The sequence below is a fragment of the Mesoplodon mirus genome, assembly GCF_964341445.2.
Source record: "Mesoplodon mirus genome assembly, chromosome: 10".
Classification (NCBI taxonomy): domain Eukaryota; kingdom Metazoa; phylum Chordata; class Mammalia; order Artiodactyla; family Ziphiidae; genus Mesoplodon; species Mesoplodon mirus.
Window position 1 is genome coordinate 38,994,227 of NC_138986.1, and position 24,789 is coordinate 39,019,015.

Consider the following 24,789-nt stretch of genomic DNA (forward strand, 5'->3'; position numbering starts at 1 on the left):
ACATTCCCCGGAGATGTCCATTATCACCTATGGACAGGGTTCTAAATGTTTCCTCAACAGCTCGTGACATTCAGTAGAATCAATAACATGTTTGAGCTATTACTATGTCTTATCTAACTCATTTAAAATTTTTAAATGTGCAAACTTCTTGTAACAGCTTAATAGGACAAGAGATTAAAACGCGTTCTCAATCGCAAACAGTGATAGAATTGGAAGCACCCAAATGAGTAGAAATATCCCAGTAAAACTTGGCCTAGGCACTGGCCTTCAGAAATAAGTTGAGAACATAAGTGGGAAAATAAAAGATGCAAAAACTGAAAAACGAGACGCGCTCGGGAGTTGAATTAGAAGAGTAATCGCGGAAGGAGACTGCCTCGGGTGCCAGTGTCGCGCATGCGCAACCCCAGCACTGCACCCTCCCCTCCCCGGGCCACGAAGGAAGTGACGCAAGCTGAGGGGCGGGGTGGGCTCTGCGCCGGAAGTGGCTTGTAGTTAGTAAATAAGCAGGAAAAGGCGAGAGGAGCTACCTCCATCTTGTTGGCATCTGCTACTCCTGCGACGCCGTAGAGATGGGGAGCGTCTTGGGGCTGTGCTCCATGGCGAGCTGGGTAAGGTGGTTTTTAGCGGCCTTCGGGGTGCTAGCGTGAGAGACAGAAGAAAGGCACCAGAGCTGGGCTGGGTGAGGCCCAGCGGGACCGTGGTACCCCACCCAACGGGCAGTGCCTTCGTTCCCCATTTTCTCCGTCTCGCCTAGCCACTCCGACTCAGCTTCGGGGCCCTGAGTCTTTCGAAGAGCTGACCGGGGTGGCCGTGAGGAGCAGTGGACATGAGAAGTTGACCCCGATGGGAGAAGTGTAGCAGAGAGCTGGTAGTCTCCCTCCCCTGCCCTTCTTTCGTGAAAGCTTGTCCCGATTCTTCCAGGCCCCTTTTTGTCCTATTTTTCTTATGTCTGCCTAGGCTATTTCTACAAAGGTTTTAGGCCCCTTCCTTTTGTGGAGTACCCCATCGCTTCTCGTCATCTCTTCCCAGCGACCTCAGACTGCAGCACTGTCATCCCTGGAGGCATGTCGGCCTCTTTGTTCTGTCGCGCAGACTACAAATAAGTGCCGGATATGTAGGGCAGCTTGGCAGTAATACTGATATAGTTATATCCTTTTTAAATGTCCTAACTCTGCGACTGGGTCCTCGACCTCAGTGGTATGAGAAAATTACGTACTTCTCAAGTAATAATTTATGTATCTGAAAAAGCTGGTCAGTTCTGTGGTATTAAATACCTGTTTTTTGACATAAAGATGCTTGCGTAATATGACATCTCACTTTTAATTAGGTGCACGTTGCATTTTGATTAGATAGCGTTGTTAGAGTGACACCATTCTTCATTATAGTGGCAAGATTTCTTGTTTCACGTGGTACAAATAAATTTGAGTTTGATATAACCACTCCCCCGCTCCCCAATAGACAAAAATTGACTTTACAGTTAATAAAGATATTTGTAATATGGGGCGAGATATTTGGGTTCAAGTCATATTTCTTTAACCCATGATTTATAAATTCCACTTATAACAATTGCTGGTCTGACTTCTCAGATGACCCCATTATATACATTAGCCAGCATTTTTAGTGTTTTACATACCTTACCTCTTTTTAAAAAGTTTTTGATATGGCTTGAACTCTTAAGTGTTAAATTTTAGTTAAATAATACATAGAGGTTACTCCAACCCAGGTCATTGTCTTGATTATGTTATTTTTTCTTGTAGTTCGGTGTGGAAAGCTGGTATATTTTTCTTTCTTTCAAAGCTCAGAAAGTAGAGAATCTACTTGAACCCATTGAGTATCTTATAAGAGGCATATTTAGTGTAATAACTTAAATGTATTACAAGATGATTATTATAGAATTGTCTTAATTTGGGGGATGTTTAATTCGATTTATAAAGTCAGATTTTGTCCATTTATCAAGTGGGCCTGTTATTTGTATATAGTAAGTCATTAACTTAGATCGGTTAAGCCAGAATTCAAATGAACGTCATTCTTCCCTTGCTTGAGTTTCTTTAGACTTAATCCATTTTTGTAAAGGTTTTTTGTTTTATAAAACTGTAGAAACTACCTCAACTATGAAAAAAAGTATAAAAAGATTACATGTAACACTACTGTATAGAGATTAGAGTGTTAATTTTTTAATTTCATTTTGTGGTTTTTTTGTTTTGTGTTTCTGCTGTTAAGTGGCCTAGAATTAGATTGATCTTAATCCTTGGTTCAAGCATGGCTATTTGATTGATGATTACTTTAAGCATTATTAAAAACATCTGTGGACCTCCTGCCTAATCCTGTAACTACATTACTAGCAATTTATGCCTACTTAAGTGCTTTTCCCCACCCCAATCTTACAATGCTGTTAGTGAATAGCACTGATTTTTTGAGTCACTGTACTTTATATACAGTAACTATCATTTTTTTGTCCAAGATATTTAATGTAGTTAAGTAATTGAGAAGAAGGAGCTTGTGATTCCTGACTGCTTATTTTGTGCAGCCTCTGCTAGATTTTTATTTTTTAGTACAATGACTTGATTTTGTAGAAATGATTCACAGTTGTTATGAATAGTCAAGCAGTGCAGAGTACAAAATGTAAATGTCACCAACAAAGTCCCACCACCAATAACATTTCTTCTCTCTCAATGCATATATACAGTTGGATGAATGAACAGACAAAAATACCTTGTTAAGGAACGGTAGCATGGTGGACATGTATTTTTAAAGAACTTAATTTTTTTTTTTAATTTAACAAAAGAATGTAAAAGTAAAGGAATTGCTGAATGTTAAGTAAACATTTCTTCATCAGGAGAGGTTCTGAAAAAGAGTTCTCTAAGGAGGTATTTCTAGAGCAGTGGTTCTCAGCTGTCCCACGGAATATTTGGCAATGTCTGCAGGTATTTTTCATTGTCACAACTTGGGATAAGGGGTGCTAATAGCGTCAAGTGGGTAGGATACTGCTAAATATTTCACAATACACAGGATAGTCCTCAACAACAAAGAATTATTTGGCCCAGGATGTCAGTAGTGCCATGATTGAGAAATCCTGCTTTATCCTCTTCACTTGGCCAGTGTAAGAAAGGGAATGAAATTTAAGAGTCTTAACTGCTCTTTAAAAAGGCATTCAACTAATCATCCTATTTTCACCTCTACCTTCAGCCTCACTTATGGAGGCACCTGGTGCCACCAATTCCTGATGTATTCGAGGATGCTATACAAATTTTATTGCTTAACTTTTTCCTTACTTTTTCTTTTGATGGTTTATAATTCAACTTTCTTGACCCATTAAATCAGTTATTATTTTGTTCCTTCCAGCTTTATTCTCCTGGGTTTTTTTTTTTTTTTTTTTTTTTTACTTTTTAAGTTTATTCCTTCTGTTAAAAATCCTTTTATTTTTCATTTTATTGGTGTTTCTAAAGTAATTCATATATTCAGTTTGCCATCTTTAACCAGAATTCCTTTGTATTATTTTTTATATATGACTGTATTGTGTTATAACCATAATTCCCACAGTTGTTTAATCTTAGAACTAAACCAGTCATTCTTAAAATATCCCGGACCCAGTAGCATCAGCACACTAGGAGACTTACTGGAAACACTGACTGGGCCCCAGCATTCTATTTTAATATGCTCTCCTCGTGATTCTGATGGAAAACCACAGTTCTACACTTAAATGGATTCAAAGCTCAAAGCATTCTTTTTTTACCATGGCTTCTCCCAGTTTATTTTTTTTTAATGTTAATGTCATCTCATAATTGACCAAATTTGGTTGACCTACTGGTCAACCTTTTTTTCAGAAAGGCTTTATGGATGATGAAATCCCTGAATTTTTTCATATTTAAAAATTCCTCGTATGTTCTTGAGAGACATTGTAGACTGGTATAATAGTATACCCATTTCCTTCAGGACTTTGTAGTTATTTCTATGAATTGTGTTCTGTCTTATCCCACCCTGGTAGTCATTCCCTTCCAGCACATCTCATGTACGCAATTGACCTGTTTCTTCTGCTTGGGTATCTGAAGAACTTTACTTATCTTTGAAATTAACCAAGTGTGTCTGACTTTAAATCTTTTATCACTTTTTTTTTCTGGAAAATATCGTTCTTTTGAAAATACAGATTTATTTCTTTAAGGAAGTTGTTATTGTATTATATCTTTGAATGTCCTTTTTTGTTTTATTTAGAGGATTCTCTATTTTAAGGGCATGAGTTACTTTCATGTTATATTGTCTTAGTTTTCCTTCCATATTATTTTTCCTATTTTTATTTTTGTCATTTTTTTAGTTGATATAATTTACATAAAATTCATACTTTGTAGTATGTGGTTCTGTGAGTTTTGACAGATCATGTAGTTGTGTAACCACTACAGAACATTTATCACCTTAAAGAATTATGCCATCCCCATCCTGGAGAACCCCTGTTTTTTTCAGAGTCCTCCCTGTCCAGAATGTCATGTAAATGGAATCATACAGCATATAGCCTTTGGAGTCTGGCTCCTTTTACTTAGTGTAATCCATTTGAGATTCATTCATATTGTGGTGTGTATTAGTAGTTTCTTCCTTATTGTTGCATAGTATTCCATTGCTTGGATGTACCACAGCTTGTCTGTCTATTCACCAGTTGAGGGGCATTTCCAGATTTTGGTGATTAAGTAGCTGTAAGCACTCCTGTAAAGTTTTTTTCTGTGACTATAACTTCTTATTTTGTTTACCTAAATACCTTGCAATAGGATTGCTAAATCATACGGTAAATATACATTTGACTTATAAGAAATTGCCAAACTGATTTCCAAGATGGTCATATTAGTTTTTATTCTCACCAGCAAATATTTTCTTCAAGTCTGTGGCTTGTCTTTTCATTCTCGTAATGGTGTCCTTCAAAAAGTAGAAGTAATTGTTCTTTCTATATTGGTTTGCTTTGGCACTTTTGTCAAAAACTTCTTTACCATATTTGTTTAAGTCTGTTTTTGAACTCTGTTCCTTTTATGTGTCCATACTTGTGTCTAAATTACCCTATTTTGATTACTGTAGCTTTAAAGTTAGTCTTGAAATCAGGTAGTGTGAGTCTTCCAACTCTGTTCTTTTTCAAAATACTTTGGGCTACTCTAGTTCTTTTGCCTTTCCATAAAAGTTTTAGAAGCAGCTGGTTTGTTTCTACCAAACTCCTGCTGGAATTATGATTGGAATTGGGTTGAATTCGTAGGTCAGTTTGGAAAGAATTGATATCTTAATATGGATTCTTCCAATCCATGAGCCAAGTTTATCTTGCCATTTATTTAGATCTTTGATTTCTTTCATTAGTGTTTTTTAATTTTCATCATTTGAAAGCTAGTGTATATTTTATTAGATTTATACTTAAGTATTTCTTTTTGTTGGTTTAATTTCAGTTTCCAATTGTATGTTGCTAGTACGCAGAAGTATAATTGATATGTCCATACTGATCTTGTGTCCTGTGACCTTATTAAACTTTCTTGTAGTTCTAGTAACATTCTTGTAAGTTCTTTGGGGTTTTTCGTGTTGACAATTATGTGCGGAAGAAAGCAGTTTTATTTCTTCCTTTCCAAAGTATATACTTTTTCTTGCTTTTTCTTGCTTTGTTATATTGGCTGGGACCTCCAGTGTGCAGTCGAATACAAGTGGTGAGAGCAGAGATTCTTGGCCTTGTTTTGGATCTTAAGGGAAATCATTCAGATTTTCACCATGAAGTATGGGTGACAGCTATAGTTTTTTGTTTTTTTGGGTTTTTTGGTAGATGTACTTTATCAACTCGAGGTTATTCTGTTTGTTTGCTGAAAGTTTTTTAGTTTGTTTTATAATGAATGGATATTGAGTTTTTTCAAATGATTTTTCTGCTTTCACTGAGATGGCCAAAATTGTTATCCTTTAGTCTGTTAATGTGGTGAATTGATTTTTTGTTGTTGTTTTTTGTTTTTGTGGTATGCGGGCCTCTCACCACTGTGGCCTCTCCCGTCGCAGAGTACAGGCTCTGGACGCGCAGGCTCAGCGGCCATGGCTCACAGGCCCAGCCACTCCGCGGCATGTGGGACTTTTCCTGACAGGGGCACGAACCCGTGTACCCTGCATCGGCAGGCGGACTCTCAACCACTGCGCCACCAGGGAAGCCCTGTGGTGAATTGATTTGATTGATTTTCAAAAGCTTAATCAGCCTTGCTTTTTCCCAGCTAAACCCCACCTGATCACAGTGTATCCTTTTGTATACTTTTTCTAAGACTTTTTTTTAAAGCAGTTTTAGTTTCACAGAAAAATTGAGAGGTAGAGATTTCCCATATATCCCCTGCCCCCACAGGTGCATAGCCTCCCCCATTGCCAACATTCCCCACCAGAGTGGTGCATTTCTTACAATTAATGAACCTATCAGTACACCAACACATCATAATCACCCAAAGTCTATAGTTTACATTAAAGTTCATTCTTGGTGCTGGACATTCTATGGATTTGGATAAATGTATAATGACATATATCCACCATTATAGTAGCATAGAGTAGTTTTCCTGCCCTAAAAATCCTCTCTGTGCTTTGCCTTTTCATCCCTCCACCCACTCCCCACTCTTGATCTGTTTGCTGTCTCCATAGTTATGCCTTTTCCAGAATGTCATACAGGTGGAACCTGTATGACATACATGTATCTATGTAGCTTTTTCAGATTGGTTTCTTTCAGTTAGTAATATCTATTTAAGGTTCCTCCATGTCTTTTCATGGTTTAATAACTCATTTCTATTTACCATTGAATTATATTCACTGTCTGAATGTACCAGAGTTTATTTATCCATTTACCTACTGAAGGACATCTCATTTGCTTCCGAGTTTGGGCATTTACAAATAAAGCTGCTATAAACATCCATGTGCAGGTTTTTGTGTGAACTTAAGTTTTCAACTCCTTTAGTTAAATACCAAGGAATGCAATTGCTGGATTTTATGGTAAGAAATGTTTGGTTTTGTGAGGAACTGCCAAACTGTGGGGATTTTTATTTGCATTGAATTGAGTCTGTAGATCAAGTTTGAGGAACTGACATCTTAACAATATTGAGTCTTCCTAATCCATGAACATGGAATATCTGTCCATTTTTGTAGTTCTTTGATTTTGCTAATCAGAGTTTTGTAGTTTTCCTGATATATGCTAAGTAATTTGTGTTTTTGGATGCTAACATAAATGTTATTGTGTTATTTCAAATTCCACTTTTTCATTGCCTGGTGTATAGGAAAACAATTGACTTTTGTACATTAACCTTGTATTCTGCAACCTTGCTATAATCGCTTATTAGTTCCAGGAGTTTTTTTGTTGATTATTTTGCACTTTCTACGTAGATGACAATGTCATCTGTGAATGAAGACAATTTAATTTTTTTCTATTATTATGTATACCTTTAATTTCCTTTTCTTGTCTTATTACATTCTGGACCTTCCAGTAAAACATTGAAAAGAAGTGGTGAAAGGGAACATCTTTGCCTGATTTTAACGGGAAAACTTCCAGTTTCTCACCATTATATATGATGTTGGCTGTAGGTATTTTTTTTTTTTTTTTTTTTTTTTTTTTTTTTTTTCTTTTTGCGGTATGCGGGCCTCTCACTGTTGTGGCCTCTCCCGTTGCGGAGCACAGGCTCCGGACGCGCAGGCCCAGCGGCCATGGCTCACGGGCCCAGCCGCTCCGCGGCATATGGGATCCTCCCAGACCGGGGCACGAACCCGCATCCCCTGCATCGGCAGGCGGACTCTCAACCACTGCGCCACCAGGGAGGCCCTTGGCTGTAGGTATTTTGATGATGTTCTTTACCAAGTTCAGAAAGTTCTCCTCTATTCCTAGTTTATTGAGAGTTTTTATCATGAATGAGTGTTGGGTTTTGTCAACTGCATTTTCTGTATCTAAAATGTGATTATATAATTTTTCTTATTTTATCTTCTTGATGTGATGGATTACATTAATTGATTTTTGAATGTTGAACCAGTCTTGCATTTCTGGGATAACTTGGTCATGGTGTGGAATTCTTTTTATACATTATTGGATTTGATTTGCTAATGTTTTGTTAAGACTTACGCCTCTATGTTCATGAGAGAGGTTAATCTTTTATTTTCTTGTAATGTGTTTGCCAGGTTTTGTTTTAGAGTAATGCTGACTTCATAGCATAAGTTAGGAGGTATTCCCTCTACTCCTGTTCTCTGAGACTGTAGAGAATTGATATAATTTGCTCCTTAAGTGTTTAGTAGAATTCACCAGTGAACCTGTCTAGCCCTAGTGCTTTCTGTTTTGGAAGGCTATTAATGATTGATTAATTTTCTTTAATAGAGGCCTGTTCAAATTGTCTCTTTCTTGTGTGAGTTTTGGCGTCTTGTATCTTTCAAGGAGTTGGTCCATTTATGAAGGTTATCAAATTTGTTGGCATAGAATTGTTCATAGTATCCTTTTAATGTCCATAGGACCTGTAGTGACATCCCCTCTTTCATTTCTGGTATTAGTAATTTGTGTTCTCTCTTTTTTTCTTAGTTAGCCTTGCTGGGGACTTATCAATTCTGCTGATCCTTTCAAAGAACCAGCTTTTGGTTTCATTGATCTTTCACTGTTTTCTATTCCTAACTGCATTGATATCTGATCTAGTTCTTATTTTTTCTGTTTATTTAATCTGCATTTCTTTTTCTAGTTTCCTAAGACAGAAGCTTAGGTGGTTGATTTTAGATTTTCTTTTCTGATAAATGCATTCAATGCTATCTATACATTTTACTCAAAGCACTGCTTTCACTGAATCCCACAAGTTTCTATAAATTGTGTTATTTTCATTTAGTTCAAAAATTTTTTTAAATTTCTCTTGAGATTTCTTTGACCTGTGTGTTTATTTTATTTTTTGTTTATTTATTTTTATTATTATTTTTAATTCTAGAGCGCAGGCTCAGTAGTTGTGGCACATGGGCTTAGTTGCTCCGCGGCATGTGGGATCCTCCTGGACCAGGGCTCGAACCCATGTCCTCTGCACTGGCAGGCGGATTCTTAACCACTGAGCCACCAGGGAAGCCCTGTGTGTTTATTTTTAAAAGTGTATTGTTTAATCTCTAAGAATTTGGGGATTTTCCAGTTATCTTTTTGCTGTTGATTTTTAGTTAATTGCATTGTAGTCTGTGAGTAGTCAGTGTATGGTTTCTGCTGTTTTAAGCTTGATAATATGTTTTATTGTCAAGAATGTGGTTTTGGTGAATGTCCTGTGTGATCTTGGAGAGGAATGTGTATTCTTTGGTTATTGGATAGAGCAGTGTATAAATGTCAGTTATCCATTAGATTGGTGGTGTTGAGTTCAACTGTGTCCTTATTGATTTTCTGCTTGCTCAATCTGTTTATTTCTGAGAGACAGGTGTTGAAGTCTCTTAACTCTGATAGTGGATTCATCTATTTCTCCTTGCCGTTTTATCAGTTTTTGCATTACATAGTTTGATGCTCTGCTGTTAGGTGCATACATATTAAGAATTATGTCTTCTTGGGGAATTGACCCCTATCATTATGGAATGCCTTTCTTTATTCCAGATAACTTTTGTTGTTTTGAAGTCTGCTCTGTCTGAAACTAATATAGCTATTCCTGTTTTCAGTTAGTGTTAGCCTGTTGTATTTTCCTCCATCCATTTACTTTTATTCTGTATGTGTGTTTATATTTAAAGTGGGTTTCTTGTAGATGACATAATTGGGTCTTATTTTTTGATCCACGCTAACAGTCTCTGTTTTTTAATTGATAAATTTAGATCTCTGATCTCCAAGGTGATTATTGATAGATTTGGATTCATATTTACCATATTCGTTAATGTTTTCTGTTTGTTGCCCTTGTTTTTCCTGTTGTGTGTTGAGGGGGGGTGTTTAAGCATTGTATATGATTCCATTTTCTCTCTTATTCAGCGTATCAGTTAAACTTCTTTTAACTTCTGTAAAATTTTATTTATTTACTTATTTTTGGGTTGTTGCCCTGTTTATTAGTGCATTTGGGCTGCTGTAACAAAAGACCACAGACTGGGTGGCATGTAAAGAACAGAAATTTGTTTCTCACAGTTCTACAGGCTGGTAGTCCAAGATTAGGGTGCCTGCGTGGTTATCTTCTGTGTCTGGTGAAGGCCCTCTTTGGGTTGCAGACTGCAAACTTCTTCATATGTCTTCACATGGCCGAAGGGGTGAGGATCTCTCTAGGGTCTCCTTTATAAGAGCACTAATCCCATTCATGAGGTCTCTGCCCTTTTGATCTAATTCTTCCCAAAGGCCCTATCTCCTAACATCATCGTATGCATTAGATTTTCAACATATGAATTTCAATCTGTAGCACCATAGAATTTGCAGTGTACATTTACAACTAATCCACTTTCAAGTAACAGTATACTACTATACACACTTCAGTATAATGCTGTACCAGTTGATGGCTAGTGTGAATACCTTGTAATAGCAGAACAGTCCTAATTCTTCCCTCCTTTCCCTTCTACATTACTGTCATTCACCTTGTGTGTGTGCATGTGTGTGTGTGTGTGTGTGTATGTATATATATATATATAAACGTGTGTGTGTGTATATACCCACATATATGTATGTATTACAGAAGTATGTGTATAGGCATAACATATATGTGCATACATAATTTAATACATTGTTTCTCTTGTTATTTTGAGCAAACGTTAGCTCAACTAAGACAAGTAAGTTTTCATTTCACTTTCATTTACTCTTTCTTTATGCTCTTTCCTTTTTTATGTGGATTAGAGTTTCTGACCTATATTATTTTCGTCATCTCTAAAGAACTTTGAACATTTCTTGCAAGTAGGTCTACAACTTGGCAACAGATTCTATTAGCTTTAATTTGAGAAAGTATTTCTACTTCTTTCAAAGGATAATTTGCACAGTAGAGAACTATAGGTGGGTGAGTTTTTTTTATCTCAATGCTAAAATATTTCACTTCACTCTTGTTCATGGTGTCTGAGGAGAACTCAGATATAATTCCTTACTTGTTTATCTATAGGTAAGGTGTTTTTTCCTCTGGCTTCTTTCAGGACTTTTTATTTTCTGTAGTTTCAAGCGATTTATCTAGGTGTAGGGTTTGTTTGTTTTGTGGAGGGTGGGGTATATATGTCTGATGTTAATTTGGGAAAATTCTGTCATTAAAAAAATTTTTTTTTCCTTCTCCTTCTGGTATTCCCATTGTATTATACCATTTGTAGTTGTCTCACAATTCTTGGATGTTCCGTTGAACGGAATATCAGTCTTTACTCTCTTGGCTTTTCAGTTTGGGAAATTTCTATTGAGATAGTCTACAGCTCAGAAATTATTTCCTCAGTCATGTCTGCATTCTTCATTTCTGTTAGTGTTTTTTATTTCTAGCATTTCTTTTTGGTTCTTTTTTAGGATTTTCATCTCTGCTTCTTGTAGGCTGTCTACTTTATCCATTAGAATCCTTAACGTGTTATAGTTGTTTTAAATTTTTGGTTGGTAAGTCTAACTTACCTGCCATGCTGGTTTTGACGCTTGCTTTGTCTCTTCAAATTGTGTTTTTTGCCCTTTGTTATGCCAGGAATTTTATTCCTAATAGCCAGACACTATGTACTAACTAAAAGGAACTGCTATAAATAGACTTTGGATCGTGTCATGGTGAGGTGTGGGGGAAGGAGAAACATTCTATCATTCTCTGATTAGGTCTTAGTCTTTTAATAAGCCTATGCCTCTGGACTGTGAACTTTACAAGTGTTTCTCAGTTTTTTCCTCCCCCCTTAAATGGGGGAGGATGGCTAGAATTGCCTGGAGTTGAGTATTTCTCATCCCCTAGATTATTTATCCTCTGATCATACTCCAGCAAGTTAGACTCTATTTAACTAGTTTCTCTTGAGGTCAGGTGTTAAGAGCAGTGTTCTAGTATATTTCAGAATGGTTCCTTTTCCCCTTTGCTGCAAGAAGCAGGGGGGAATTTTTCTCTCATGTTTGCTATGAGAACCTGGTTGAAGTCCTAGAGGAAAAGTTCACAAATTTGTGGGGCCTTTGTATAACTGGGTTTTCCCGGAATTTTTAACTCTCATACTTGTCCACAATGAGGCTCCAGCAATTCTTCAGTTATTCTCCAGGATATCCTCCCTGCACAGTGGTTCCCAAGTCAGTTTCCACTTGTGGGCTGTAGTAAGCCACGACTCCCTATATTCACCTGTCTGTCTCTTCGGTCTTGGGGGCAGTGACTTACCCTGTGTCCTCACCTAGCTTATGGATCCTAGAAGAATTGTTGATTTTTTTAGTCTGCTTGGCTTTTTACTTGTTGTTAGGATGGAGTGGGGTTTCTAAGCTCCTTACCTGTGGAAATGGAAACTGGAAATCTTTGTATACTTTTTATATTGTTGACTTGACAAGATAATAGGGACTTTTTTTAATGTTCATAAAAGATATTGGTCTGTTGTTTCCTTATGATATCTTTGGATTTAGCATCACTTTTTTGCCTCTTCAGTTTTCTGGAAGAATTTGGGTAGAGTGGCTTGATTTATTCTTTACATGTTTAATGGAATTCACTAGTGAAGCCATCTATGCTTGTGAAGGTTTGTAACTACAAATTCAGTGTCTTGAATAAATACAGGGTTATTCATCCTATATATTTCTCATTGAATGATTTCTGGTAGTTTGGATTTTTTATGGAGCATGTCCATTTTATCTAAGCTGTTGAATTATTGAATAAAATTGCTCATAGTTTTCTCTCATAATCATTTGATGCTTGTAAGATCTGTAATAATGTTTTCTCATTTCCTACACTGAGGATTTGTGTGTTCACTCTCTTGCTGTTTTTTATCCTGATCAGTCTAACCATATAGGTTTCTAAATTGTAATGTTCTTCTAAAACTAGCTTCACGGATTTCCTTGTTTCCTGTTTTTTACCTCATTGATTTATCTTTATTGATTTATCTTTATTCTGCCTATTTGGGCTACAGTTTGCTCATTTAATAACTTAAGGTGGAAGCTCTGATCAGTGATTTGATATATTCTTATTTAATATAGCCATTTAATGCTATGTTTCTTTTTAAACACTGCTTTAGGTGCATTCCAAAAATGTGATATGTTATTATTTTCATTCTCTTTAATTTATTCTTTGATGTCTTCTGCCTGTGGGTTAATTAGACTATGCTATTTAGTTTCTAGAGATATCTTTCTGTTATTGATCAGTATTTAATTCCATTGTGGACCAAGAATCCATGTATGATTTGAATAATTTTATATTTATTGAGATTTGAGATTTGTTTTATGGCCCAGAATATAGTCTGTTTTGGTTAAGTGTTCTCTGTGCTTTTGAAAGCAGTTTTTACTGTGCTTTCATTAGATGGAGTATTTCCTAAATGTCAGACACAGTTGATTAATAATGTCGTTCAAGTTTTCTATATATTTATTGGGTTTTTTTTGCTTCTATTTCAGTTAATGAAAGAACATAAATGTGGATTTGTTTGTTACTCCTTTTAGTTTTATTAATTCTTTCCTTGATGCATTTTGAAGTTCTCTTTTAGATGCAGAAATATTTAGGATTGTATGTTGTATGTTTCCTCCATGAATATCCCATATTTCCATGTATCGATATGTCCCCTTTTATTATGAAATGGCCCTCTTTATCCCTGGTAAAATTCTTTACTCTGAAGTCTACTTTGTCTGATACTGCTGTAGCGTGGTATGTGTGTATGTATTATTTTTGTATATATCTATATCTATATATATATGTATACTTTTTTCTTTATACTTTTTAACCAATTGTGTGTGTCTGTGTTTAAGTGGGTTTCTTGTAGAAAAGTTGGATCTTGCTCTTTTATCTGACAATCTGCCTTTTAATTGGGAGTGTTTAGTCCATTTATGTGATTATAGATTATGTTTAGGCTTAAATCAACCACCTTTCTATTTGTATTCTGTTTATCCTGCCTGTTCATTGTCCCGTTTCCTTAGTTTTTGCCTTATTTTGGATTAATTAGCCATTTCTTAGTATTCTGTTTTATATCTTTTAGCTTACTAGCTGTATTTCTTTGTTTTGCTTTTTTAGAAGTCACTTTAGGGTTTTTAGTATTTATCTTTAACTATAATCTACCTTTGTGTGATATCCACTTTATTTCTAATTTAAGTGTACAGTAGTATAGTTGAATGTCTCCTCTTCCAGCCTATTTTTTTTAATTAATTAATTTTTTTATTATTTATTTTTTGGCTGCATTGGGCCTTCATTGCTGGACGGGCTTTCTCTAGTTGCAGCGAGCGGGGGCTACTCTTCGTTGCGGTGCATGGGCTTCTCACTGCCATGGCTTCTCTTGTTGCAGAGCACGGGCTCTAGAGCGCAGGCTCAGTAGTTGTGGCTCGTGGGCCTAGTTGCTCCACTGCATGTGGGATCTTCCCGGACCAGGGCTTGAGTGTCCCCTGCATTGGCAGGCAGATTCTTAACCACTGCGCCGCCAGGGAAGTCCTTCGAGCCTATTTGTAATTGTCACACATTTTATTTCCATCTTTGTTATAAACACCAGAATACATTGCTATTATTTTTGCTTTAAAAAATAATCTTTTCTCTTTTTTTGGCGGTACGCGGGCCTCTCGCGTTGCGGAGCACAGGCTCCGGACGCACAGGCTCAGCGACCATGGCTCATGGGCCCAGCTGCTCCACGGCATGTGGGGTCTTCCTGGACCAGGGCACGAACCCATGACCCCTGCATTGGCAGGCGGACTCTCAACCACTGCACCACCAGGGAAGCCCATAAAAAAATAATAATCTTTTAAAGTAACCTTTTTGATGTAAGAAAAAATACACACTACTTCATTTGTTCATTTCTTTTGTGTAGATCCACATTTCTGCTGTTGTAACTTTCCTTCTTGAAAGATAGTTTAGATTTGTTAGTTTTGGATTCTTTTTTCTGTGCCTAAAAATGTCTTCACTTTGCCTTAATTTTTGAAAGATATTTTTGCTGAGTATAAACTTCTGTGCTTACAGTTTTTTTTTTCATTCAGTAATGACGTTTGGCTTGCAGTATTTCTTACTAGAAGTCAATACCTTTCTTTGTTCTTCTTTATATAATGTGCCTTTATTATTTTGCTTTTAAGATTTTTCTGTTTATCATTGTTTTTCATCAGTTTATGATGTGACTTGGTGTGTAGTTTTCATTATATTTGTATCACTAGGGCTTTCTTGAGTTTCTTGGATCTGTGAGTTTATAGTTTTCATTAAATTAGGAACATTTTGGCAATTATCTCAAAAGGACTTTCCTGTCTCCTCTCTCCTTCAGGAGCCCCAATTTCACATATATTAGGCTGTTTGAAATTGTGTCACAACACTAACCCTCTGTTATTTTTTTTTTTTTTTTAGTTTTTTTATCTCTTTAATTTTGGATCATTTCTTTTGCTGTGTCTTCAAGTTCATTAGTCTTTTCTGCAGTGTCTTATCAAGTACTTTTTGGTTCAGAGATCTTATTTTTCACCTCCATAAGTTTGATATGGATCTTTTAAATTATCTTCCATATCTTTCTTTGACATGCTGTGTTCTCTACTTGAGCAAATGAAGTATAATTACAATAACATTAGAGTGCCATTATTTATAACTGAATTAAGTCATCTGTGTAATTTCAGGTTGGTTTTGATTTATTGACTTTTCTCCTCATTGTAGGTTGTTCTTTCCATACTGGCATGCCTACCAATTTTTTTTATTAGCTGTTAGATATTGTAAATTTTACCTTGGTGCTGGATGTGTTGTATTTTTAAAAAACATTCTTGGGTCCTATTCTTAGACATAGGTGAGTTATTTGAAGAGAATTTGATCTTTTCAGTGTTTGCTTTTAGGCTTTGTTAAGTGAGACTGGAGTAGCTTTAGCCTTATGGCTTATTCCGCCCGCCCCCCGCCCCCCCCCGCCCAATACTGTGTAATAATAATAGCCTATAACTCTGCTCAAGGCCTTATGGATTATAAAGTTCTTCCACTCTGGCTGGTAATACCACCCTCCCCACTCCCCCACCCCACAGAGTAATTTAATCAAATGCATGTACTGATCAGTGCTCTGCTGAAGACACAAGTTGAAGCTTCTGCAGACCTCTGGAGCTCACTCTTGGTGTAGCTTTCGTCTCTTCTTGTTTCTGCCCTATGAACTTTAGCTGCCTTCACTTCCCTGAACTCTCAACTCTGTGCCAACTCTGTCTCCTCAATTCAGTAGACTGCTGTCCTCTGTCTGGATTCTCCTCCCTGCACGGGAAACTCTTTCCCAGGCAGAAAGATTGGGCCAATCATAGATCTCACACTGTTTCATCTCTCTCAGAAACTAGTGTCCTACATTGCCTATTGTTAATTGTCTGAAAAACCATTGTTTCATTAATTTTTTCCCTTGGATTAAGGCAGTAGGGTAAGTCTGGTCACTGTTACTCTATCTTGGCTTGAGTTTATGGTACTCATCCCAAACTTTATTTATTGATCAGATTTTATTTTCAGCTGTTTTTGTTTTGTTCCATGATAGTTAATTACTGTTTTTTTAAGCATGTTTTTCCCCTTCTCATTTCTTCTCAGCCTTGCAATCCTCCTTTTCAACTTGTTCTATTTTCATTTTGAGCTCTCCTTTTTGCTTCAGGTGTACCAATTTTAGGGAATTTCCCCTTCTTACTGAGTTATGTTTTATTTCAGATTGGATTTTTCAGATGCCTTTTTTTTTTTGTCTGAGGGAGCATGTTTGCTTATTTTTATGTTTTGATAAAGTGTGTTTGCATTGTTTCCACGACATTTATTTTTATCTTACTGAAGTTTAGTATAAGTGGTTCTTATCCTACCTTATATTGGTTACTATAGTGTGTCTGGCTTCTACAATTCTCCCTTCCTATGGTATCTGATCGTATGGTGGAGCTCAGCCTAGATTATGTTCAGTTCTTTTAAGGATACTTTGATTTTGCCTTTCTGAGATATTGTTAAATTCCGTTACTAGTATTCACCTCTCCTGCTGAGGGAGATATTCTGTTCCCCTAGGATATACTACTAGTTTAGTGTGGAGTTCTGTTAGACAGCGCTAGCTAGCCCCACTTGTTCACCTATCCTGTTTTGCCTGATTCTAATAGAAAATTTTACTGTTAACACTACCACCAAGTCAGAAGAGGGAAAAGATAAGGATATCAATTCACTTCTTTTCTTCTTCTGGTGGATCTGAGAAATATCAGACTTTTGTGAATTCACCAGCATGATTTTTGGAGTTAAAAGGCAGGAGTTGGAGATCAGCTTGTAAATATGAATATTTCATTCCTTTTCTCAGCTAAACTTTGGTTGCTGCTGCTGTTTTTTTCCCCCTTTTGTTGTTTTAACTGAGTTTACTCATTTTGCTTGATATAAAGGGCAAGCACTTTTTGGTTTTACTTTGCTTCAGTTTTACCTGGAAGTTACTAAATTTTATAGTTTATAGATAATATATGTGAACCAAATCTCTTGGTAATTACTTTAACTTCAATCCTTTCTTTTTTGAGTAGGTAGAATGTAAATTTTCACTGTATCATTTGAAACTATACTGATTTTTAAAGTTCTTTTTCCAGATTCCATGTTTGTGTGGCAGTGCCCCATGTTTGCTGTGCCGATGCTGTCCTAGTGGAAACAACTCCACTGTAACTCGGTTGATCTATGCACTTTTTTTGCTTGTTGGAGTGTGTGTAGCTTGTGTAATGTTGATACCTGGAATGGAAGAACAACTAAATAAGGTTAGTTTTTTTTTTTTAATGATTAACTGAACCTTTAGTATGTATGTGCATAAAACTGCTTCTTGTGTATTGGAAACAGAATACTGTAAAAAGGAAGAATACTTAATCCCAGTTTTAGTAGTTCATGATCATTTAGGAAAGACAAACAGTGAAAGGCAGTTTATTAAAATTCTCTGATGGTAGGGCAGAAAATGTGTTGTGTTAATATGAGGAAATCAGTAATTCTAACCAGGGAAATGTCAGAATCACTGTGGGTCTCATGGAAAAAGAGACATTCTAAGAATCAGTAAATTTTTGTGTGCAGAAATTGAAAAATTGGAAGAGAATGAGGATAAAAGCTTTTTGAGCTAAGTATGTATGCCTTAGGAAGATTTATCTGATAATTAGGATAGAAGGCAGCAGTTAAGTATGGTGGCTGTTGGAATGGTGTAATCAAGAAGGGCATAGAGGGCCTGAAATAATTCTCTGAATGTAGAATTGACTGAATCTGGATTTAAATATTGGCAGTGATAGAAAAATAAATAATAACCAGGTTCTGATCCTAGATAACTGAGAGGAAACTGTTGCTGTTAACTCAGGGAAAAAAAGAAAGAAAAAGTGTTTTATTAAACTTTTTTTTTCCCCCAGGGAGTCAGGTTGTTCAAAGAGTTGGGGAAAATATCTAGTATATAATGTTAGCTTGTGGGTACTGCACTACATTGTGTGTGTGTGTCCAGCAGGAAGTAAAAAATTAGGGTGTGTAACTCAAAAGAAATCAGAGATAGAGATGAAATTCAACTATGGCAGCATATGCTGAAGAAGACCATTTGGAGTGAGGAGAGCTAGAGCTTTGACAAAAGCTCTTAAGGGAGTTGGTGGAGAAAAGGGAACCTCTGAAGGAACAGTGAAAAAAGAGAACCAAGAACCTGTTTAGTAGGCCTTAGGAACAGTCTTAAGAATGACAGCATAATGTCTGTGTAAAAAAGGTAAAGGAGTGTGAGGATTAAGAAGTAGCCTTGGGGGCTTCCCTGGTGGCGCAGTGGTTGAGAGTCTGCCTGCCGATGCAGGGAATGCGGGTTCGTGCCCCGGTCCGGGAGGATCCCACGTGCGGCGGAGCGGCTAGGCCCGTGGGCCATGGCCGCTGAGCCTGCGCATCCGGAGCCTGTGCTCCACAACGGGAGTGGCCACAACAGTGAGAGGCCCGCGTACCGCAAAAAAAAAAAAAAAAAAAAAAAAAAAAAGAAGTAGCCTTGGGATTTGACAGCCAGTATATGTCTAGTGTCTTGAAAAAGCATTTATAGAGTGCTGGCCTAGAAGGATTGGGAGGGAGAGTTAGATGGCTATGAGGAAATGTATCCAATGAGAATAGACTGCTGATTTAAAGGAGTTTTGTAATGCAGATAGTAAGTCTTGGAGGCTGAATTAAAGAAGTTTTTAGGCTGGGGAGATTTAATTATTTGTATTTTGAGAATAGTCATAAGGGATCTAACCCATGAGAGAGTGTGATCAAGAGAAGGCATATAGAAGTTACTTTTCCTCCAAGGAAAAATGAATGACAATAGAAAATTTGAGGTTGAGAGAGTGTTTATGTCAGATAACCTCCATTTTAAAGCATAGTAGTCTGCTTAGGGTTGACTTTGGGGTAAGGAAAAATAGTGTAAGTTTGGGAAGTGAGCTTATTACAGTTTGAAAGTAACATTGTACATGGCATATGTAGATGCTCAGTTAATGTTATTCAAGTCCTTCGTATAAGCAGAAGACGTTCATATGTTTTTTGTCATGGACCCAGTTGACTGTTGTTATGAACGGTTTAGTTGATAGATGTTAGTTTGTAACCCCCAATGTTTCTGCTTCTCTGCTTTCTGAAGGTCATCAGAGAATTGCATTTCCTAGAGTGCTTGTGATATGTAGGGTCATGTCTCTAGTACTAGTCAGTGAGTTATGAGTAGAAGTGATAAACATCACCCTCTACTTGCTAATGCAGATTCTCCTTTCTTTTCTGTCACAACCTGTATATCATTTGAGATGGTGGTTTCTCTGGCAGCTTAGATTCTTTTAGTTGACTATGTAGAACCAACCATATACATGTACGTGAGCAAGAAATACATCTTTGCTGTTAAGCCACCTATATTTGGAGGTTGTTACTGTAGCAACTTAACCTAATATAGGTGATTGAATTAAAATTTAATGATGGGAATTAGCCAGGTGGTGTGCTGCTCTCATTTAAGGGCATGGGATAATTAAGGGTGCCAGTGAGTACATGTTGCAAGTGAGTATGGGTAAGTACATATTGCCATAATTGTTAAACTAAGTTGGGAAAGTAGGGTTCAAGTGAGACCAAGAAAGAGCTTATAGACTGTATAGGAGCTAGCAAAAAGGAAGTAGCATCTGCATCAACTTAAATATGATTTTAGGTTCTTGATTTTAAAGGCACACGTTAACAGTTGTATTTTGGCATATTGGTTTGCTTTAACGTTTCTAGAGGCAGTAATTCACTCTGATATATGTGAATAGTGTATCTACTCCCATTTATTTCACTTAAAAATATTTTAAAAATACTTTCTTATACTCTGATTCCAGTGTGATTTTCTGAAATGGTCATCAGTCTTTTTTAAGGTTTTAAGTTAAAAAATAAAAATACAGCCAGCCATTTTGCTGTTAATCCAAATCCATCCATTATCAGAAATAACCCTTGTGGGACCAAAACTCAAAATGCCTTCATTGTTCTCTTTAGTATTTAGAAACTGATTTAGTTACTCTGTGATTCTTTACACTTTTGTTGATTGTATTTTTCTCTTATACATGTGATCCCGGTGGAATGCAAGTTTTTAAAAAAACTTAGAATAAGTCTGCAAGTTAAAATAAGCATCCACTTTAGGATTGACATTTGTAGCTTATCCGGTGCTCTCATAAAGTAAAAAAAGAGTTACACTTCTGTCTTATGAAAATGTGTAGACTTAGCTTGATTACATTTCAGCATAAACTGTAAAGTGAACTTCAATTTTCTAAACCTTAAACTATTTGATTACACAGAATTTTCATTTTTTCTTGAAAAAAATTCTAGATCTCAAATTCTTGTTTTGTTTTCAGATTCCTGGATTTTGTGAGAATGAGAAAGGAGTGGTCCCTTGTAATATTCTGGTTGGCTATAAAGCTGTATACCGTTTGTGCTTTGGCTTGGCTATGTTCTACCTTCTCCTATCTCTATTAATGATCAAGGTGAAGAGCAGCAGTGATCCTAGAGCTGCAGTACACAATGGGTAAGGTTTTTAATAAACTTCAATATAAAGTCTGGATAGTCTCTTCTCAGTAATTTTGAGTCTGTCTAAAGAAAGTTTAAAATAAACTTGAACAATCTGCAGAATTATTTTATTCATGAATGACAAGGTAAGAAAATCCTCTTGTCTCTACTAGAGAATGTGTTGGAATTTGGAAATATAAATATTAAATAGTAGCCTTGGGTCATTTTTTGCTGTAGTCTCTGCATAATGTTTATAAAGTTGACCCTTGTGAACAACGCAGGTTTGAACTGTGCAGGTCCACTTTTATGCAGATTTTTTTCAACAGTAAATACTACAGTGTACTACACAATCCATGTTGATCTCTAGTTGATTGAATTCACAGATGAGGATCCTCGGATACAGAGGGCCGACTGTAGTTATACATGGATTTCCAACCATGTAGAGAGTTGGCACCCCTAACTCCAGCACTGTTCAAGGGTCCACTGTATTTTCATCCTAAAAAGGAAGACTTATTATATCTGTGACTAATAATGAGGAGCTTATTCCTCCTTCTTCTCTTGGCTTTTTGTAGGCCAATCTCACTACATAAAACTGAACTCAGTTCCTAAGACGTACAGTGCAGCCAAAATGAAAAACTTCATTCCTTTGAAACAAGGTGATTGATTGATTTTCTAAATGGTTATACTGAACAACCTAGAAACTTCAGGGTCCCTTTTATCAGTCTCCCTTAATATAGAGCACTACTTCTCACACTCAATTTTGAATGTTTTGAATTTTATCACTGTTTCCCCCCCCCATAAATTAAAAAAAAATTTTGGAATATCTGCTATTGCTTATCTATTAACATGCTACCAAAGACAGGAAAAATGAACAAGTGAAATATAAATATTAATGAAAAAAGATATGCTGTGCCAGATTGATTTTATTTTGTTTATTTTGTTCCCTTAGTCATTGGTTGTTTTAATTTAATTTTTTTTGCACTCTTAAAACATCTTTACTAAATGTATTTCTAAACACTTCTCAAAATGCATTACAGGGTGGCTATCACAGTTATTTCATGAGATAACATTCTTCTCAAAACATGCACTAAGCACTCATGTCACTGTTAATGTTTTTTTAAAATTGAGATATAATTGACATATAACATTGTGTCAGGTTTAAAGTGTACAAAGTGTTAATTTCATACTTTAATATATTACAATATGATTACCATCATAGTATTAGCTAACACCTCTATCACATCACATAATTATTATTTCTTAGTTGTGACAAGAACAGTTAAGATCTAGTCTCTTAGAAGCTTTAAAGTACATTTTTCTTTTTCAGATTCCACATATTGGTAATATCATAAATGTTTGTTTTTCTTTGTCTGGCTTATGTCACTTAGCATAATGCCCTCAAGGTCCATCCATGTTGTTGCAAATGACAGGATTTCCTTCTTTCTGGTGGCTGAATAATATTCCATTGTGTATATATACTACAGTTTCTTTATTTATCTATTGACAAATACTTAAGGTTGTTTTTATATCTTGCCAATTATGAATAATTCTCCAATAAACAAGGATGTGCAGATATTGTTTCAGTACCCTATTTTCACTTTCTTTGGATATATACGTAGAAGTGGGATTGCTGGATTATATGGTAGTTCCATTTTTATATTTTTTGAGGAACCTTCATACTGTTTTCCATAGTGGCTGAACTAGCATACATTCCCACTAACCGTGCATAAGGGTTCCCATTTCACCACATTCTCACCAACACTTGTTATTTCTTGTCATCACGATAGCCATTCTAATAGGTCTGAGGTGGTGATATCTCATAATGGTTTTTACATTTCTCTGATGATTAGTGATGTTGAGCACCTTTTCATATGCCTGTTGGCCATTTGTATGCCTTCTTTGGAAAGATATTCAGTTCCTCTGTCCATTTTTTAATAGGATTATTTGTTTTTTTAATGAGTTTTATGAGTTCTTTATTTGATATTAACCATTTTTTGATACATGGTTTGCAAATATTTTCTCCTATTCTGTAGGTTGTCTTTTCATTTTGTTGATTGTTCCTTTTGCTTTGCAGAAGCTTGTTAGTTTGATGTAGTCCCACTTGTTTGATTTTACTTCTGTTGCTTGTACTTTTGCTGTCTCATCCAAAAACTCATTGCCAAGACCAATGTTGTGGAGTTTCTTCCTTACTTTCTTCTTCCCAGTATCAGCATCTTTCTAGTATTGATATCTTTTATGGTATCAGGTCTTAAATATTTAAGTCTTTAATTCATTTTGAGTTAATTTTGTGAGTCGTGTAATAAAGGAGTCCATTTTCATTTTTCTGTGGTTACCCAGTTTTCCCAAGACTGTTGAGGAGACTGTCCTTTCCCCATTGAGTGTTCTTGACTCCCTTGTCAAATATTCGCTGATCCAAAATGGAAGGGTTTATTACTAAGCTCTCTCTATTCTATTCCATTGGTCTATGTGTCTACTTCTATGGTACTACTGTTTTAATTACTGTAGCTTTGTAGTATAGTTTGAAATCAGTAAGTGTGATATTTGCAGCTTTGTCCTTCTCATGACTAATTTGTCTATTTGGGGTCTTTTGTAGTTACATACAAATTTCAGGATTGTTTTTTCTATTTGTAAGTGGCATTGAAATTTTTTTTTTTTTTTTTTTTTTTGCTGTACGCGGGCCTCTCACTGCTGTGGCCTCTCCCGTTGCGGAGCACAGGCTCCGGACACACAGGCTCCGCGGCCATGGCTCGCGGGCCCAACCGCTCCGCGGCACGTGGGATCTTCCGGGATCGGGGCACGAACCCGTGTCCCCTGCATCGGCAGGTGGACTCTCAACCACTGCGCCACCAGGGAAGCCCTGAAATTTTTATAGGGAGTACTTTGAATCTATAGGTGGCTTCGAGTAGTATGGACATTTTAACTATTCTTCAGATCCACAAACACGAGTTATCTTTCCATTTGTTTGTGTCTTTTTCAGTTTTTTTTTAATTCATCCGCAACTGTGCCTTTTGGTTGGTGAATTCATTACATTTACATTTAGCATAATTATTGATATGAAGGACGTACTAATGTCATCTTATTCATTGCTGTCTGGCTGTTTCATATTTCCATAATTTCTTTTATCTTTGTTAACACCTATGTAAATTGGTGATTTTCTTTGTGAATTGGTGGTATGGTCTGCTTCCCTATTTTCTGTAAATCTACTTTAGATTTTTGCTTTGTGGTTACCATGAAGCTTACATAAAACATCTTATAGATAAAACAGCCCATTTTAAGCTGATAGCAACTTCAGTTGTATACAAAAGCCCTACCCATTTACTCTTTTATTTTTTCGATATCACAATTTATCTCTTTTTATATTGTATATCCATTAACCAATTATAATAGCTTTTTTTTTTTTTTTTTTTTTTTTTTTTTTGTGGTACGCGGGCCTCTCACTGTTGTGGCCTCTCCCATTGCGGAGCACAGGCTCCGGATGCGCAGGCTCAGCGGCCATGGCTCACGGGCCCAGCTGCTCCGCGGCATGTAGGATCTTCCCGGACCTGGGCACGAACCCGTGTCCCCTGCATCGGCAGGCGGACTCTCAACCACTATGCCACCAGGGAAGCCCTAGCTGTTGTTTTTTAATACTCTTTTTAATCTTTATACTACAGTTATGTAGTTAACACACCATCCTATTAAAGAATTAGACTTTTCTAAATCTGTGTATTTCCATTTACCAGTGTCTTGTATACTTTTGTATGTTTTCGTGTCACTAATTTAGTGTCTTTTCGTTTCAGCTTGAAGAATTCCTTTCACCATTTTTTACAAGACAGGTTTAGTGGTGGTGAATTCCTTGGATTTTGACTGGGAAAATCTTTATTTCTCCTTTGTATCT

At 36.4% G+C, this 24,789-nt stretch overlaps 1 protein-coding gene across 1 annotated transcript in view; it reads left to right on the forward strand.

The window, feature by feature from the left end:
• Positions 1-476: 476 nt before the first annotated feature.
• SERINC1 (serine incorporator 1) overlaps positions 477-24,789 on the forward strand; it is a 33,799-nt gene continuing 9,486 nt past the window's right edge. Inside the window, exons 1-3 of the mRNA XM_082633452.1 lie at positions 477-608; positions 17,531-17,692; positions 20,762-20,931. Coding sequence (XP_082489578.1) covers positions 570-608; positions 17,531-17,692; positions 20,762-20,931 — 371 coding nt within the window. The 5' untranslated portion in view covers positions 477-569. The remainder of the gene's footprint in view (positions 609-17,530; positions 17,693-20,761; positions 20,932-24,789) is intronic.